The sequence below is a fragment of the Neovison vison genome, chromosome 6, assembly GCF_020171115.1.
Source record: "Neovison vison isolate M4711 chromosome 6, ASM_NN_V1, whole genome shotgun sequence".
Lineage (NCBI taxonomy): Eukaryota > Metazoa > Chordata > Mammalia > Carnivora > Mustelidae > Neogale > Neogale vison.
Genome location: NC_058096.1, coordinates 170082 through 186857, shown reverse-complemented (window position 1 = coordinate 186857; position 16776 = coordinate 170082). Strand labels below are relative to the sequence as shown.

Below are 16776 nucleotides of genomic sequence, written 5' to 3'. Positions count from 1 at the left end.
GGACTCCACTCCTGCGGTCTTGGGCGAGCTTGGGTGTGAACAGCAAAGAAGTCTTGAACTCTTGCTTGTAGGTTCGTATGGGTAGAGCAGCTTGGAGACTATTTTACATACGTGATGGTGTTGGGCAAAGGTATTGACGTTGCTGGGATCCAGGGTTCCTACTGTGGAAGAGAGGATGTCCAGATGAGAGCAGGAAAGGCCAGAAGGACCCTGTGGGGAAGATCGGGATTGGAGGAATAGGTATGGACGTGTGCATCCTAAGGTCTAAATATGCATCTGTTCCTACTGTGTGGCCCACGTCCAGGGACGTGCGGGGGTGTGTGTGTGTGTGTCCGTGGCCACACGTGTGTGTACATACCTAGCACACTTTCTCGGCTCCGTATTCTGAAAGCAGCAAAGACCCTGCAGCAGTGGTGAGTGCACACGGCGTGGAGAGCTCGGTCTTCGGCGTCTGTCCCATTCAGGGGACCAGGGCTCCTTCAGGGAGCAGCTCATTCCGGGGCCGAGGCAGGACAGCGAAGCCTGATGAAACATGACAGACGTGTAGCTTGACAAGTGATGGGTCCTGTCACCTGTCCACTTGCACAGGCTCCCGCTGGCTAAATGGGGGACAATTTATGCATCAAAATAGTTAACCATAATGTCTTTTTTAAAAAAAGATTTACTTATATGGGCGCCTGGGTGGCTCAGTGGGTTAAACCTCTGCCTTCGGCTGGGGTCATGATCTCAGGGTCCTGGGATCGAGCCCCGCATCGGGCTCTCTGCTCAGCGGGGAGCCTGCTTCTCTCTCTCTCTCTCTCTGCCTGCCTCTCTGCCTGCTTGTGATCTCTGGCTGTCTAATAAATAAATAAATAAAAATCATAAAAAAAAAAAAAGATTTATTTATTTGACAGAGGGGGGAGGGGCAGAGGGAGAGAATCTGAAGCAGACTCCCCGCTAAGCACGGGGCTCAGCCTGGGGCTCGATCTCACGACCCTGAGATCATGACCTGAGCTGCAATCAAGAGTCCGATGCTTCACCAGCTGAGCCCCCCGACGCTCCAGACCCGCGGTGCTTTATAACCATCAAGCAGTCCCTCAGTCATTCCTGATGACTGACTGACAGATGGACAGATAGAGAACAGGGTGCTGAGTGTCACTGGGTACAGCTCAGTGGGGTGCTCGTGTTGGGGCATAATTTGTAGCCGTAGCAGTACCAACGGCTTCTGACAAGACTGACCCGATGGGTTGTTAGAAGCGGGCAGAAGGCTCTGTGAGGATCCGGGTGTTTGTGGTGTCGTGAAGTCGCCCTCACTCGTTGCATGTTAGTTGCTGGAGGAGACGTAGTGACGACGCAGAGGGACGCAGGCAGCGTTTGGGCGAGGACGACCTGTCTCCGGGAGGGTAGGTGGGCGTCCCGTAGACGGACGTGCTGTTCGGTGGTGGGTCAGCCAGGACCACAGCACCTGAATTAAAGCATGACAAAACTTGGAGCAAACGCGGAATGAGGTGTGTTCTACTTTATTAACAAACAAAACAAAACTGTATTCTTTCAAAATGTTAATGTCCTAAAGGACAAAGAATGTTCCAGATCAATGGAGACGAGACTGGTGATGACCCAGTACGGGGCTTGCTTTGGGACTGGGACTGGCTCCAGACCAGAGGGGGCGTGGCTGTGGAAGGGCTTCAGGGTGCCGGCCGCCGTGCTTGCGGCTGACGGTGGCTGTGTCTGCGGCTCGGGGCCCTGCCTACCTGTCCTCCACGGGGCCCGGGCCTCTTCCCACGGTCCGCAGCTCTGGCTCCTGCGTGTGGGCAGGTTCCTGCTTGTTTTCCCCCGGCAGGTGGGGAGCTGCCTTTCTGCTGACTCTCCATCTGCCAGAACGTCGTTTCTGGATAGTGACTCAGGACACCCAGGAACTTCCAGTGTATGTGGCTTAAATCTCTTGATATTTACTTTGAAGATTTAAAAAATATTTATTAATCCATTTAAAAATAGCAATAAGAAACTTATCACATCTTCACATAAGTTGCACGTATTTATGAAAGAATTTCTTTTTTTTTTTTTAAGATCTCGTTTATTTATTTGAGAGAGACAGAGAGAGAGCATGAGAGGGGAGAGGTCAGAGGGAGAAGCCGACTCCCCGTGGAGCTGAGAGCCCGAGGCGGGACTCGATCCCGGGATTCCGGGATCGTGATCTGAGCCGAAAGCAGTTGCCCAACTAGCTGAGCCCCCCAGGTGCCCTAAGAAATAATTTCTAAAACAAAGATGTGGCCCAGAGAATGGGCTTGTTTTCCGCGTTGCCGGCGTCCCTCGGGGCCGGTGTCCCTCGGGGCCGGCGTGCGGGCCGGTGTGCGGGGTCGGCGTGCGGGGTCGGCGTGCGGGGGAGCAGGCCCCACCGCGTTCTCAGTCTGTTGTGCCTCCCGCATTGTGCGGTCCCTGGAAGACGCGCTGGCCCTGGGAGGAGGGAAGGAGGGAGGCGCAGTGACACCCCCACACGCCCCGTGAACCCCCTCAAAGGGTCTCGGGGCCACTCCAAAGACCACTAGCTTAGCAAAGGTTCCGGTTCCCGGAAGGCCTCCAGGGACCGCTTGCTCAGCGAGTGGGTGAGTCCCGGCACGGCTGCGCCACGGGCCGGTGCTGGTGGCCTCGGTGGCTGAAGCCCGCCTCCGCGTCCTGTCGCAGAGGGCTGGCGAGCTCTGGCCTCAGCGCTCCTCTTCCCGTGGCAGGTGTCCCCGTGAGCAGCAGGGTGTCCTCCAAAATCCAGCAGCTTCTCAACACCCTGAAGAGGCCGAAGCGCCCTCCGCTGAAGGAGTTCTTCGTGGATGACCTTGAGGAGCTGTTGGAAGGTGAGCGTCCCGGGCGGGCTCTGGGGTCGGACGGGGTGGCTCTCCTCGCAGGGTTCGGAGCAGCGGCGGCGTGTGGGGTCACACTGGGCACTGCGGCACAAGCAGGCGGCCCTCCGTCTGCTGCGGCCCTGGGGTCACTGTGCGCCACGTCCCGTGAACGGGGAGAAAACGCGTCTCTCGGGATGAAGGGACTTATGTTTCCCTGGGCCGCCGGTCCTGGGCTTGGTACCTGAGACCCCTAAGGGTTTGTTGTAGTTACATTATTTCAGTTCTTTTCAAGTCCGCTCCTTGCCCACCGTGGGTTTGAACTTATAACCCTGAGATCGAGCGTCACACGCTCCACCAACCGAGCCAGCCAGGCGCCCCCATGATTTCCTTTTTTATTTAAACTTTAAATCTGAAATGCTTGTCTTCCCATGGTTTTAAAGTATATTTTTAGCATGGTTTTGACTCTTTTCCAGAAATTCAGTCTCTCGTTTATGAGTGAGATGTATATTCAGGAAAAAAGAATATAGATCTATTTTTAAAAGAAAATTACCAGGAAACAGAAGTCCAAACCTGTAGGAAGGGAACAGAAATAAAGACTAGTACGAGGTCCGAGTGCCTAATTGTATTAGAGCTGCGGGGCGCGTGCCCGGCTGGCCCCTGCCCCTCCTGCCTCTCCTGTACAGCATTACTGCCCCCGAGACTGCTGCCCGGTGTCCCCTCCTCACTGAGGGTTAGACACGACTTGTAGGGCACTGTTTTCCCCTTCGTAATCAGACGACGCCTTTCAGATTCAGAGCTCAGTGGTGCAAACGGTCTTTCTCGCACTTGGGCGGATGCTGGTTACGTAGCATTGGAGACGTAATTGATTTTACTTTATTTTTTTCCTTCTACATGGTGAGGGTTGTTTTGAGTGCCCAGACTGAGACGGTGATTCTACTCGCTTTTATCCTTTATAAATGGGACTCGTGCCTGCCCCTCAGGTGTCGTCATCGGCATCAGCCCACGCACCGCTGCTGTTCTGGGGATTGTCCTGTGAGGTCGCAGTTAGAGTCCAGCATTATCCATGACGAATCTCCGTCTGTCCTTTGGTCCGCTGGTCTGTGACTATTAGAACGATAAGGAAATCGAAACAGGTTATTTGAACCTTCTTACAGTTAGTTTTTTTTTTTTTTTTTTTAAAAGACTTTATTTATTTATTCGACAGGCAGAGAGAGAGGCAGGCGGGCAGAGAGGGAGAAGCAGGTTCCCCGCTGAGCAGAGAGCCCCATGTGGGGCTCGATCCCAGGACCCTGGGATCATGGCCTGAGCCGAAAGCAGAGGCTTAACCCACTGAGCCATGCAGGTGCCCCAACAGTTGGTCTTTTTTAAGAGGATGCTTAAAAACAGGGTGTATGTATTATACTATAAAATGCTGATTTCTTAATTTCAACTTTGCTTATAGTGCAGCAGCCGGACCCAAATCAGCCGAAGCCCGAGGGAAGCCAGATGGTGGTGCTGAAGGGGGAACCTCTGGCTGTGGGGGTTCCCTGGCCCCCGTCCCTGCTGGCTGTCTTGCAGCGGTGGGGTACAACACAGCCCAAAGCCCCCTGTCTGACTGCCTTGGACGCGGCCGGGAAAGCCGTCTACACTCTCACCTACGGCAAGTATCGAAAGCGGTCGGGGTCTGGGTTAGCTGTAAAATGTTGGGTGTCGCGTAGCATGACCTAGAGCTTCATGAACAAGCTAGAATGATTCCTGAGAAACCAACACAGCTGTCAGAACAACAACATCGCCTCACTTCAGGTGCCCCTCCTGGACCACTGCCGCTTCCTCCCCGCAGAGGAGGTGACCAGCCACTGCTCTGGTGTCGGGGATCACACCCAAATATGCGTCTCTGAACAGTGGCATTTAGATCTGTCTCATTTTGAGCTCTGTATGAATGGAATCATACACTATGTATTTTTTGTGTTTGGCATCTTTTGGTTCCATATCATGTTTTCACATAACACAAATCATAAGCATCTGGCTTGATGCAGTCACGGAGTGAATGTACTCCTCTTAGCCCCGAGCATTTCCAGGTCCCCAGGCCCCTGCGTCCCTTCCAGCATGCACACCCTCCCACTGACGGTTGACCGTTCTGAGCCTGAGCACCTCTGGCTTTCCCTGATCCAAGTTTTATGTAAAGGGAATTAGGCAAAAGTTGTTGCGTGTCTGCATCCCATTGTGCAGCTTTGTTCACAAGGCTCGGCCGTGGCGGCGTGCGGTGCTCGCTGGTCGGTGTGTTTGTTGTGTGAACGTGAGGAGAATTCCTGGTGTACTCTACGGCCGGTGGACGTTCCCACTGGGGCTATAGCGTATGGTGCTGTCTCGAACGTTCTTCGGGGGTCTCTTTGTGGGGCATAAAGGTACACGTGTGGGAGCCGCGTCTGGCTTAGGACACACAGCGACACAGTGTCCGGACCACCGTGCAGACTAACCCTTGTTCCCATCCGTGGCAGCACTCGCTGTTTTCTGTCTGTTTCGGTTTAGCTTCCCGTAGGCGTGTGGTGGAGTCCGGTTAGGGTGGTAATTTGTCTGCGTTTCTCTGATTCCGGAGGATACTCTGTGAGTTTATTGGCTGTTTGAATACCCTCTTTTGTGTACTGCCCAAATCCTGGGCTCATTTCTCTATTTGTTTGCTGATGTTTTCTTCTTTGCATGTTTCAGATGCGTGTCTTTTGTCACATGTTTTGCAAATGTCTTCTTCCGCTCCGCGGACCTCTGACTCTTTTATCTGAGGCTTTAGATAAATGCGAAGTCTTTTTTTTTGTTTTTTGTTTTTTTTTTTTTAAAGATTTTATTTATTTATTTGAGAGAGAGAGACAGTGAGAGAGAGCACGAGCGAGGAGAAGGTCAGAGAGCGAAGCAGACTCCCCATGGAGCTGGGAGCCCGATGCGGGACTCGATCCCGGGACTCCAGGATCACGCCCTGAGCCGAAGGCAGTCGTCCAACCAACTGCGCCACCCAGGCGTCCCGATAAATGCGAAGTCTTAATCTAGTTCGATTTATCTCTTTTTCCCCCTTTATTTTAGTGGGTTTTTTGTCCTGTTTGCCAAACCTAAGGTCACAAAGATACTCTCCTACTTTTTCTTTTAAAAACTTGGTTTGCTTTTCATATTCTGCATCTTCAGTGTTGTTTGTGTGGTGGGACCCTGCGGTCATTTTCCTCCCTTGTGAGTGTCTAATTGACCTAGTACCGGCCGCTGAAGAGGAGTCCTTCCCCCGGGCACATCAGGTGAGAAGACGTGTGGGTCATGCTCTTTTGTCCTTCTGTCGTGCTCTGTCGTCCGTCCGTCCTCCCTGAACGGCTCCGGCTCTGAGAGTCCTGGTGTCGGGTATAGATGCCGTTCGGCTCTGTGATTGTTCCTTATGGTTTTCTGGACGGTTCTTGGCTCTTTGCGGTTCTGAGCATCTTTAGAATCAGTTCGTCAGTGTCCAGAGCGGTTCCCGCTGGGACATGGACTGACCCTGCACTGACTCTGTAGTTAAACGTGAAGAGAAGTGCTGCCCTTACAGTTACACAGTCTGTTCAGGACTGTGCAGTGCTGCCCCCATCTCAAGGCTCCCTTCAGTTTCTCTCGTTAACGGTTTATACTTTTTTTTTTTTTTTTACAGATTTTTATTTATTTGACAGAGAGAAATTACAAGTAGAGAGGCAGGCAGAGAGAGAGGGAAGCAGGCTCCCCGCTGAGCAGAGAGCCCCATGCGGGACTCGATCCCAGGACTCTAGATCACGACCCGAGCCGAAGGCAGCGGCCCAACCACTGAGCCACCCAGGCGCCCAACGGTTTATACTTTTGAGAACCGAACTCAGAGCTTCTTCACTCAGAGCTTGAGTACAGTACAGAGCTTCTTTCATTGGATTCATTCCTGTTGTAAGGGAATGATTTAAAACTTCTCCCTGCTGATTTGTTGCTTGTATGTAGAGGTGCAATTGAGTATTTAAATGATGATTTTAAAAAAAAAGATTGCATTTATTTATTTGAGAGAGAGGGAGAGAGTGAACAAGCAGGGGAGCAGCAGAGGCAGAGGGAGAAGCAGACCCCCTACTGAGCAGGGACCCCCCCAACGCAGGACTTGATCCCAGGACCGGAGTCATTACCGGAGTCAAGGCAGAGGCTTAACAAGCTGAGCCTCTGCGATGCCTCTAAATGGTGATTTTGTATCTAATAATCTCATTCAACTAACTTACTAATAACTTTTCTCTTTATTAATTAGTAGTTTGTTCATATATTTTGGGGATATCCAGTGTTCAAAATCACATCATCTGTGAACAAAGACAGTGTGATTTTGGCCTCCCCAGTAGAGCCTGCGGTCCCATGCCGGGGAGCGGACCTGCTCGCTGCCTTCCCGTCTTCACTGCAGAGCTTCGGGTCGCAAAGTATGATGTTTGCTGTAGTCTGTTTGCTTGTTTGGGGGTAGAAATTCTTTCTCAGATTAAGAAAGTTCCCTTCCATTCCTAGTTTACTAGAAGTTTTTTGTTTTTTTTTTTTAATCATGGATGGCTCTGAATTTTATTAGACACTTTTTCTGCTCTGTCTAGATGATCATATCTTTCTCTCTCCTCCCCACTTAATTTGATGAACTACTTGGTTCATTTTCAAATGTTAAGCAGCCCTTTCATTCCTAGAATTAATCCCACTTGGCCATGATATCTCTTTAACAAATGTCTGAATTGGATTCAGCCAATACATTGTTTAAGATCTTGGCATCTGTGCCCATTAGCCTGGTCCGTAATTCCTCAGAAAGGAGCTCACTGCCCGCTGTGAGCCGCATGGACTGCTCCCAGCCCACCTGCTGGGTTCAGGTCTCCAACACCCTTCTGGAGCTTTGAGTCCACGTATACCTGTGTCGCTTTATGAGACTGACGGGCTACCTACTGCGCTAACGAGGCACCTACCTGTGTAGCTTTAATGTTCTTTCTTCTATTTTGTATTCTTTCCTATGTATTTGATTGACCCTTGAGCAATGGAGGGTTAGGGGTGCTGACCCCTACAGAGTTGAAAACCAAGTATGAGTTTTGACTCCCCCAAAACTAACTACTGCTAGTCAGCTGTTGATCAGAAGGCTTACTGATAACATAAACAATTAACACTTATCTTATATGTTGTTTTTATTACATGTCATATTCATATAATAAAGTAAGCTAGAGAAAAGAAACTGTTACTAAGAAAATCTTAGGAAGAGAAGACACATTTACAGCATTGCTACCGTACTTACCCAACCCACAGGTAAGTGGACCTGCCTTGTTCAAGGGTTGTCTGTACTTCAGTTTGGAGATTTTAAAATTTTCCTTTATTCAAATTCTCTAATCCTGTCTTCTGAAATTTTTATTCTATCATGAAATTCCTGATGAGTTCTTAATTTTGATATTCTGTATTTTGGTTCCTGTCCTAATTTTCTAGGACAATTCTTTATCATTCCACGGATCGTCTTTGTCTTTTACATCATTTCCTGGAACGCACATGTCCTTGCCGTGTCGGGAAGTTTCCGTCAGCCGGCTCCAGGTCAGGTCACCTGTGGGCCTCTTGCTGTTGTGTGTACTTTCTCTTGGTTTTAGTTTAGAGAATTTATCTTTGGAATGCCTGGTACCTTTTGGATCGAATGTTGGGCAGTGTAAAGAATTATGGAGGTTCCATGATGCCGTTCCTCCTCCGCTCCGTGTGGCAGGTGGCAGGGGCTGGTCCCATGGAGGCAGTCGGGGCTGGCTCAGCCCACCCCTGAGCGCCAGGCTGTCCTCCTCCGCAGTTCCCCAGCCGTGGCTTCTGTCTCACGTGCTACCTGAGGACTCCACTTTGCTTCTCAGAGGCTTTCCCCATGGCTTTCCAGCCCCTGCTGCTGGCAGCCCCAGGACGGGGTAGATTTCCCGAGGGGAGGCTGTTTGTGCTGGCTGGCTCCCAGCACCCCCAGAAGCTCGGCTGTCGGCTTGGCGCCTCAGTGGCAGCGGTCCGTGGACGTGAGTCCGGGAGATAGTCTGTCTGCCGCGGGGGCCAGAGCCCTACTGACCCCCCAGCTGTGCACGGTCAGCTCGCCTCCCCAAGGGGTTTCCCTCTGGAACCCTAACTCTTCTCGTTGTCTTTGCTAGATGATTTCTGCATTTACCCAGGGTTTAAGTTGTTTCAGGTGGGAGCCCTGGCCTGCCAGCAGTACTGTCTCCTGTTCAGTCTTTTACCATCACGCTTTTGTGCTTTTTTTATGAGCTGGAGCTCCTTCACTTCTGTCTAAGGAGGAATAGATCGAATTTACCACTTACAATGGTTGTCATGTTCGTATCCAGTTTGGGCTCTTACGGTGCTGCCAGGAATGTTCCGGGCTGTGCCGCCTGGTTCACGAGCAGGCAGTTTTGCAGGGTCTGTACCTTGGAGGGGACGTCCTGGGTCTGGGATTACGCGCATCTCCGCATTTATCAGATAATGCCGAGCTTCCCCAGTTTACGCTTGCCGGGTCAGTGTCAGCCCCACCTCCTCCCTGTCCAGCCGGTGGCTACTTTGCTGAGACTATGGTAGGAGTATTTTGGTGTTAATTTGCATTTTCCTGATGAAAAAGTCGATTGACCTCTTTTCCTGATTTTTTTTTTTTTTTTAATCCTTGGGGTTTTCTTTTATGTTAAGTACTATTGAATCTCTTGTGCATTTTTTAAAAAAGTTTTTATTTATTTATTTGATAGACAGAGATCACAAGTAGGCAGAGAGGCAGGCAGAGAGAGAAGGAGCAGAGAGCCCGATGCGGGGCTTGATCCCAGGACCCTGAGATCATGACCTGAGCCGAAGGCAGATGCTTAACCCACCGAGCCACCCAGGCGCCCCCTTGCGCGTTTTTTAGGTAGGGTTATTTGTGGGACTTCTTGGTATGTTCTGGATACCAGTCCTGGACAGTGACATGTGCTGCCGGTGTCCCCCTCTGTGGGCTGTCCCCATCCGCTGCTGACCACGAGCTTAGTGAGCAGAAGCTCCGCCCAACCTCACCTTCCTTTTGCTCATGGCCAGTGCTTCTGGAGTTCTCCGTAAGGACTCTCCCTGGGCCACGATCCTAAAGCTCTTCTGTTGTCTTGGAATAGCTCTGCTGTTTGCCGTTGACACTTAGATCTACCGAATGCTGGGAATGAGTCTTGTGTACGGTGTGGGGATGGGTCCCAGGGTCTGTCTTTCAGGACGGATAGCTGTCTGTCCCAGGGCCCCTGTGTCATACAGGGAATTGCCCACACGTGGTGGGGCTGTTAGGGTTCTTTGTTTTATCCCGTTGAGTTATATGCCACCCTATGCCAGCAGCAACTTCCGGAATGACTGTGGCTCTGTAGTTAGTCTGACAGAGATTCACAGTGTGCATGGTCATGTCATCTGCCGGCCGTGCTAACAGGGTCTGCCTTTTCTCTCCACCCTCCCCCTCACTGCACTGACTGCGACTCTCGGTAAAAAGGCAGATGTCCCCGGCTTGTTTCTGCTCCCCCAGGGGAAGCTTTCAAGATCTGACCATTAATTCTCATATTCCTATAGGACTTTTAAAGATGGGGTTTATTACGTTAAGGAAATTTCCTTTCATTCGGAATTTAGATCATTTAAAATCCTGATTGATTGTTAAATTGTTTTACCTCTTTTCACCTTTGTTAATGTGACAGATTATGTTGATTTTCTGTTAAAACTTTTTGCGTTCTTTTTTTAAAAGATTTATTTATTCATTTGAGAGAGAGAGAGCGTGTGAGAGAGTGTGGGGGGGGGCAGAAGCAGAGGGGGAGGGTCTTCAAGCGCACTCCCCACTGAGCGCGGAGCCCTAGGCGGGGCTCTGTCTCACCACCCCGAGATCACGACCTGAGCCCAAGCCAAGGGTCAGACGCTGAACCGATGAGCCGCCCAGGCGCCCCAAAGCTTGTTGCATTCTTCAGAAAAACTGACTTGGGTTTTGTGCCTAGACAAAGGCAACAGTGTTTTGGGTTGAATATTTTTTTTTGTCACTGATTTCTCAGGTCTCACAGTTCACTTATGTCATAATGTCACACCCAAGTTAGCTTGATTTACGGTGAAGTCTGGGCACTACTCAGGGGGCGTGGCTGCTCAGACTGCACGAGGTCCTTGTCGTGCAAGGACCCGAACTTGTCGCTTCCCTGGTGCTGCGTGGGTGCGTGTGAGGCTGCTTCGGGTGTTGGGGATGGACTCGGGTTTTTCTGTTGTCCGACCCCGTGGTCGCCCCCACCTCATTCTCCCTCCCCAGAAGCCTTTAGTCTTCCTTCCCCTCCCTTTGTTTCCACCTTCTCAGAGACACTGTCCTTTGTTGCGAGTTCGCGGCTGGGCTCTGCCCGTGAGACCGCGCGCCGGAGGGGGCGTGTGGGGGCTGGGGGCCGCGTCCTGGAGGGCCAGCGGCTCTGGATGGTATTCTCTTGGGTGAAAACTGGAGACGCACAAAGGACCCACTTACGAGTTATAAAGGTTAAATGAATTCTGTGCCACTCATAATAAGGGATGTAGTTGAGAGATGTTTAATGCCATGAAAATGCATTCAAAATGACGTGTTGGTTGAAAAAAGCAAAGTGAAGTTTGCTCCAGATTCTTGAAAACTTCACGTACGTGCATATGTGCATGTGTGTGTATATACATAACTGAAAGAAGGCTGACTTTTTCTGTTTTCTATGTTCTAAATATCGTGTAATAAATTCCTCTTCTATTTTTGAATAAAGAAAAATAAATCTAAGTTAATTTTAAGAGGAAACTATGATGTTCATTACAGCATTGTGCAAAATAGTTATCAGTTGGAAACGTACCTGAATTTCCAATAATAGAGGGATGGTACATTATGGGGTATTGTGAATGCTATGTTAAAGTGTTAATTATTAGTTTCTTTAATTTTACATTGCTTAGTATTTTTATTTTATTTTAGGCAAACTTTGGAGTCGGAGTTTAAAACTAGCTTATACTCTACTTAATAAACTGACTAGTAAGAATGAACCACTACTTAAACCCGGAGACAGAGTAAGTAACTAGAATATAACTTATTGGAGTGAGCAAAAACAAACTCTAAAAATATGTCTCATTGAAATCAGTTTTCTGTCAGTTGGTTCGACTTACAGCATTAATACACGGGATTTAAAGTCAGCACAGAACACTACTGAACATGGGCGAAGTCTGTGATGATGCAAGACGATGGTTCTTTCCTTTCTTCACTGACTCTTCAACATCTCTCCTCTGAGTTCATATCAATTCCTTTTAGTAGAGATAATATTGATAAATAGTAGGTCCTCAAAGCGTAGGTTTTATGAGAAAATGTTGATCTTACTTGGAAATTCCTCTCTTCCTCTCGTCCCTGTGGCCAGGCAGCCCCCGTGACCTCACGCTCAGGTAGAACATGGCGGGGGCTAGAGGCGTATTTGTTCCGTGTGCTGCTACATTGCCCGGCATTGTGGCATCACCCACGTGGGGCCACTTAAATTAACCACGATTAAATAAAGAATTTAGTTCCTCAGTCATCCAAGCCGCGTTTCAAGGACTCGTGAGCCCCATGTGGCTGATTCCTACCCCATCTGTTAGCTCGGAGATGGAACATTCCCGTCATCATAGGAGGTTCTGTTCCTGAGCACGGCCCTGGGCGAACTGACCCAGACCGGAGGAATGTCCCAGATGGAGGGCAGGACCCTCAGCAGGGAGACCCCGTAGTGAGACGGCTGCTGTGGTCAGATCACCCCACAGTGAAACTGCGCGTTTCGGGCAGCTGTCCGAGGGGCCACGCTTTAGGAAGAACCACTCACCAAGGACATTTGAAGAATGTGAAAGAAAACAACAAACAAGCAAAGAAAAGAAAAACAAGGAAAGTGGAAGGTGGTGGTAGGGGCAGAGGAAACGAGTGTGGAAGAGGAGAGGATTTTTTAAATCCCTGGAAAACTAAAACATTGCCCTGTAAATCAAGACGAGACGCTTGTGGGGAGGCTAAGAGATGGACAGGACAGAGGGTGCAGGCCGGAGCCTCGGTCAAGAAGGTCCGGCGTTCAGCTGGTAGGAGTTCCGGGCGGGAGAGGCCGAGAAGAGCGTTTTACACCGAGGTAGCAGCGCCCGTCAGCACCCTGAGCCGGCGAGCGAGAGCACCCGCCGCGCAGCTCCCCGCCTACGGAGCAGGACCCGGGTGCAGTAAGGGACCCCCCAGCTTCTGGGGGGGAGGGGGCAGAGCGAGCCACAGCACAGGGCGGCCGGGGGGGACAGAGGGCCCAGGCCGGGGTACACCACGGGCATCTGGTGAGACTTAGGCCGGCCTGACTGGTTGGTTACTCAGCAGATTCCTTCGGAAGGTATTGTACAGCCGGCGGAGCCTTTCGGAGCAGATTGGCGGCGGATCTGTGGACAGCCACGCAAGGAGAGGGGGCGGTAGCCGCTACCGGCAGCAGACAGGAGCTCGGCGGTGAAAGTGAGAACAGCCCGAGAAGGGGACTTGAGAGCGTCGTGCTTGAGACCGAGCCCGTGAGAGTTCCTGCTTTATGTTGTGCTTTAAAATGACTCTAAGAATCACTGATTTAGTTTTCTTGAAGATTCCTGCAAGGACAGAGACTTCCAGATCCTCTCCTTGACTCCAGAGAGAGTCCCGAAGTTGGGTTGGTTAGGGGAGGTTGGCAGGAACCACAGTGACTGAGCTAGACGGGCTGTGGGTGTTCCGCTCACCGTCCTGGAGTAAGCGGCGCCTGTAAACGTGGATGGACACGCGCGCTGAGAACAAATTCTCTGGAAGTGTTTTTACGCCCAATGTCTAGTCTCAAAGCTGTGGGTCACAGTTCTGGTGCAATCACTACCAATACCAACTTTTAAAGGAGAGCTTTGCCCTTTCCAACAGACTACCTTGTTGGGAACTGGATTTCCGGACCTCGAGGAGCGAGGGCTAGCTATCGCGTCGGCCTTAGTGGCCGTTGTTTGTGCTCTCGAGGGCCCAGTGGGAACATCTGCATCCCGACTTGTCACTTACGGTTCGGGGCACACTTACCACAGTATTTGGGGCTCATAAAAATCGTGTTCCATAAGTAGCTTTTAATTTTGCCCAATTTGTAAGAAACGGCCGCTGGGAGGATGGGGATGAGAAAGGCCGCCGTGCCGAGGGCCGGCGGTTTGTCTACAACCGCAGGAAACACAGTCGGTGCCAAGAGCCGTGTAAGCATCGCTTTTCAGACTCTTGAGAGCACACGGGAAAGGAGGATGTAAGATATTTTTGAAGAGGTTGCCTTGGGGAATGAGGAAGGGTGGCTGAGCTTGGGGTGTTTTTTCATCAGTACTTACGTTGTATCTTAAAGTACGGGTTTTTAAAGTGTGTTTGATAGAAACAAAAGTGTAAGACGAATGAGACAGAGCATGTAACTTAAACAGGGGCAGCACAGGGCCAGGGGGCGAGCCGGGGGCTCTGCGGGAGGGTCAGCGGTGGGGGGTCTCAGCCGAGGGGTCCGGGGTCCTCCGCTACCCCGTCAGCACACTGGGGTCTTGAGTGAAGCGACAAAAATGTTGGTGTTAGGATTTTACCTTCTGGAAGATATTCTGGGTGTGCTCTGGTTCTGTGCCCACTCTTCCTGCCGCTGTGGGTGTTTCCGCCTGGGCTGGCGGGTGTGGGTGGTGTGTCCCAGACAGCGGAGCCGGGTCTCCTTCCCACACCAGACTCGTGCTGGACTGCCGTGAGGGGCGAACACTCTAAATGATTTGGTGGCTTCTAGAACAGAGACCTCAACCCGAAAACTATTTATGAAAAGTTACATGGTTGAGGAAATTTAAGAACCAAGAATTAACCCCCCAAATTACATTTTCTGAACTAAGTTGGAAAAGCTGTAAGATGGTCTAAAATGTCCAAATTCCGTCTAATCAGCAGGGGTTCTAAGCTTTGAGATGACTGCATCGATCGCGAGTGGATTTCGTGGTTTTCCTTCATGCTGTTGCAGGTGGCCCTGGTGTTTCCGAACAGCGACCCCGTGATGTTCATGGTGGCGTTCTATGGGTGTCTCCTGGCAGAGCTGGTTCCCGTTCCCATAGAAGTGCCGTTAACAAGAAAGGTAGTTAACTCGCTGGGGCCCACGGGGCCTGGTCCTGTGAGGTCCTCTTCGGAAGCTGAGCGTAGACTCACCGCGTCTCCGGCCGCCTTCCTGGCAGCGGCGCTGTTCCGAGTGAGGAGAGGGCTGCAGGCAGGCCAGGCCGGGGGCCAGTGGGCTGAGCTCCGCGGGCGAGTGTCTTGCTGTGGGAGGGCCTTCAGAAGCTGTGGATGGAGCTGTCACGTCACCTCTGTGAACTTTCCAGAACAGAGGGTGCAGCTTTTCTCCTCGGATGGCTAGAACTAACGATTGGACCGGGTTTTGTTAAGTTGCCTCTCAAAGCCATAATTTCCATGTCCTGGGAGTGAGCAAATCACACTGTGACATACTGGAGCTCCTTCCAGGGACAGTTGTGAATGTGCAAGATGAGAATTTGCTTGCTTTTCTGTCTGCACGAGCAGTTCTTGTACTGACCCATGATTAATGCGGGGACTTGCTAATACGGTAGGGAGCTGTTACGTTTCAAGTATAGATGTCGGTAATCTGATTACTAAAGAGAGATAATTATTTTAGGAGTAGACAAGGCGTGTGTTTTAGAAAATAGAGTTTTCTACCCTATCAGTGTTCAGGTAGTTAAAGTGAGTATTTCCAGCAGCAAATTCCCGAGAATCCCAAAAGTGAAGTTTGAAATAAAACCAGCGCCTCCCAGAGGATAGTATATGATGAATAGATGTTTGAATACAGAGATTATTCAGAAAAAGCCAGAGATTTGCCAATCTTGAAGGAAGAAAGTGATAAGACGTTACTGAGGGACGTGTATAAAAGTGTTGACTGGAAGGAAATGTGCATTTTGTGTGGGAAATAAGTCACTGTGTTAAAGGTCCCCCCCCCCAATTTATCTGCAAATTTTAAACGTGACTCAAGTGGAAATTTCCATGCTGTAATTTTTGTAGTTGATTAAAATGCCACTAAATGTCATTTGCAAGAGAACACTGAGGCATTAGCCTATTATCCAGAACTTTCTATTTTATTTTCATGAAAATACAGTCTCTGTCCGTATAGGGTTCCGTTGTAGCAGCTGGTGAGGGTGAGTCAAGGTGGAGGGCCCGGCTCTCGCGGGAGGGCCTGAGCGGGCCAGGCCCCAGGGCCGCCCGTGAGCACTTCGCCGTGCTTCTGCAGGACGCTGGCAGCCAGCAGGTGGGCTTCCTGCTGGGCAGCTGCGGCGTCACCCTGGCCCTGACCACGGACGCGTGTCAGAAAGGTCTGCCCAAGGCCCAGACCGGAGAGGTGGCTACTTTCAGAGGTAGGTGCCCGGGGGCCCTGAGGGGAGCGGTCTCCAGCGGGAGCGAGGTCTTCCTGGGTGGGTGTGCGTCTTGCTGCCCAGCCCCGCGGTTCAGAGTCTAGGCCTGTGCGGTCACTGGCCAGAGGCACCGACTGAACCGAAGCTAGATCAGTACAAGGGGAGCGGGACGGAGACGCGTGTTCCCCGGGTGGCAGGAGCCGGTGGCTGTGAGGTGGGTGGCCGGGCCCTGAGGCCGCTGACCACTCTCCTGGGCCGGGGGCCCTGTCTGCCCCCTCGCAGGATGGCCCCCACTCTCCTGGCTGGTGATCGACGGGAAGCACCTGACCAAGCCCCCCAAAGACTGGCAGCCGCAGGTGCAGGACTCCCAGGCTGGGACCGCCTACATCGAGGTAACGGCCTCGTCTGACCCAGAGCATGGGGAAGTGGCCCCCACGGGCTCAGCTCTTGCTTCTGGTCGGAGTGCAAGCCGGAACTTAGCCTTCTGTTTGACCTTCACCCCGGAGACAGCTAGGGTCGTAGGGGAGCTCATGCAGGTGTGGTCTTACCCCAACTTGATTGTCCCTCGCCGCCCGCCCTGGGGGCGTTGGCAGTCATGGGGAGCCTGCGCGCACTGTTGTGCCCGGGCGCTTACCGCAGGGGTGCCCCAGCTTCCTCTGCGGGTGTCACC

The 16776-nt window shown here is 51.3% G+C and overlaps 1 protein-coding gene across 6 annotated transcripts in view; it reads left to right on the top strand.

Annotated features, from left to right (window-relative positions):
• DIP2A (disco interacting protein 2 homolog A) overlaps positions 1 to 16776 on the top strand; it is a 93179-nt gene that overhangs the window by 39630 nt on the left and 36773 nt on the right. For 4 of the 6 annotated variants that reach the window (XM_044250743.1, XM_044250742.1, XM_044250741.1 and 1 more), the window contains exons 7-12: positions 2706 to 2825; positions 4255 to 4452; positions 11701 to 11792; positions 14720 to 14830; positions 15986 to 16109; positions 16389 to 16498. In XM_044250743.1, the coding sequence (XP_044106678.1) occupies positions 2706 to 2825; positions 4255 to 4452; positions 11701 to 11792; positions 14720 to 14830; positions 15986 to 16109; positions 16389 to 16498 (755 nt within the window). Of the gene's footprint in view, positions 1 to 2705; positions 2826 to 3719; positions 3947 to 4254; positions 4457 to 11700; positions 11793 to 14719; positions 14831 to 15985; positions 16110 to 16388; positions 16499 to 16776 lie in introns of those variants that run through there. The other 2 variants (XM_044250740.1, XM_044250744.1) reach the window with 2 other exon arrangements.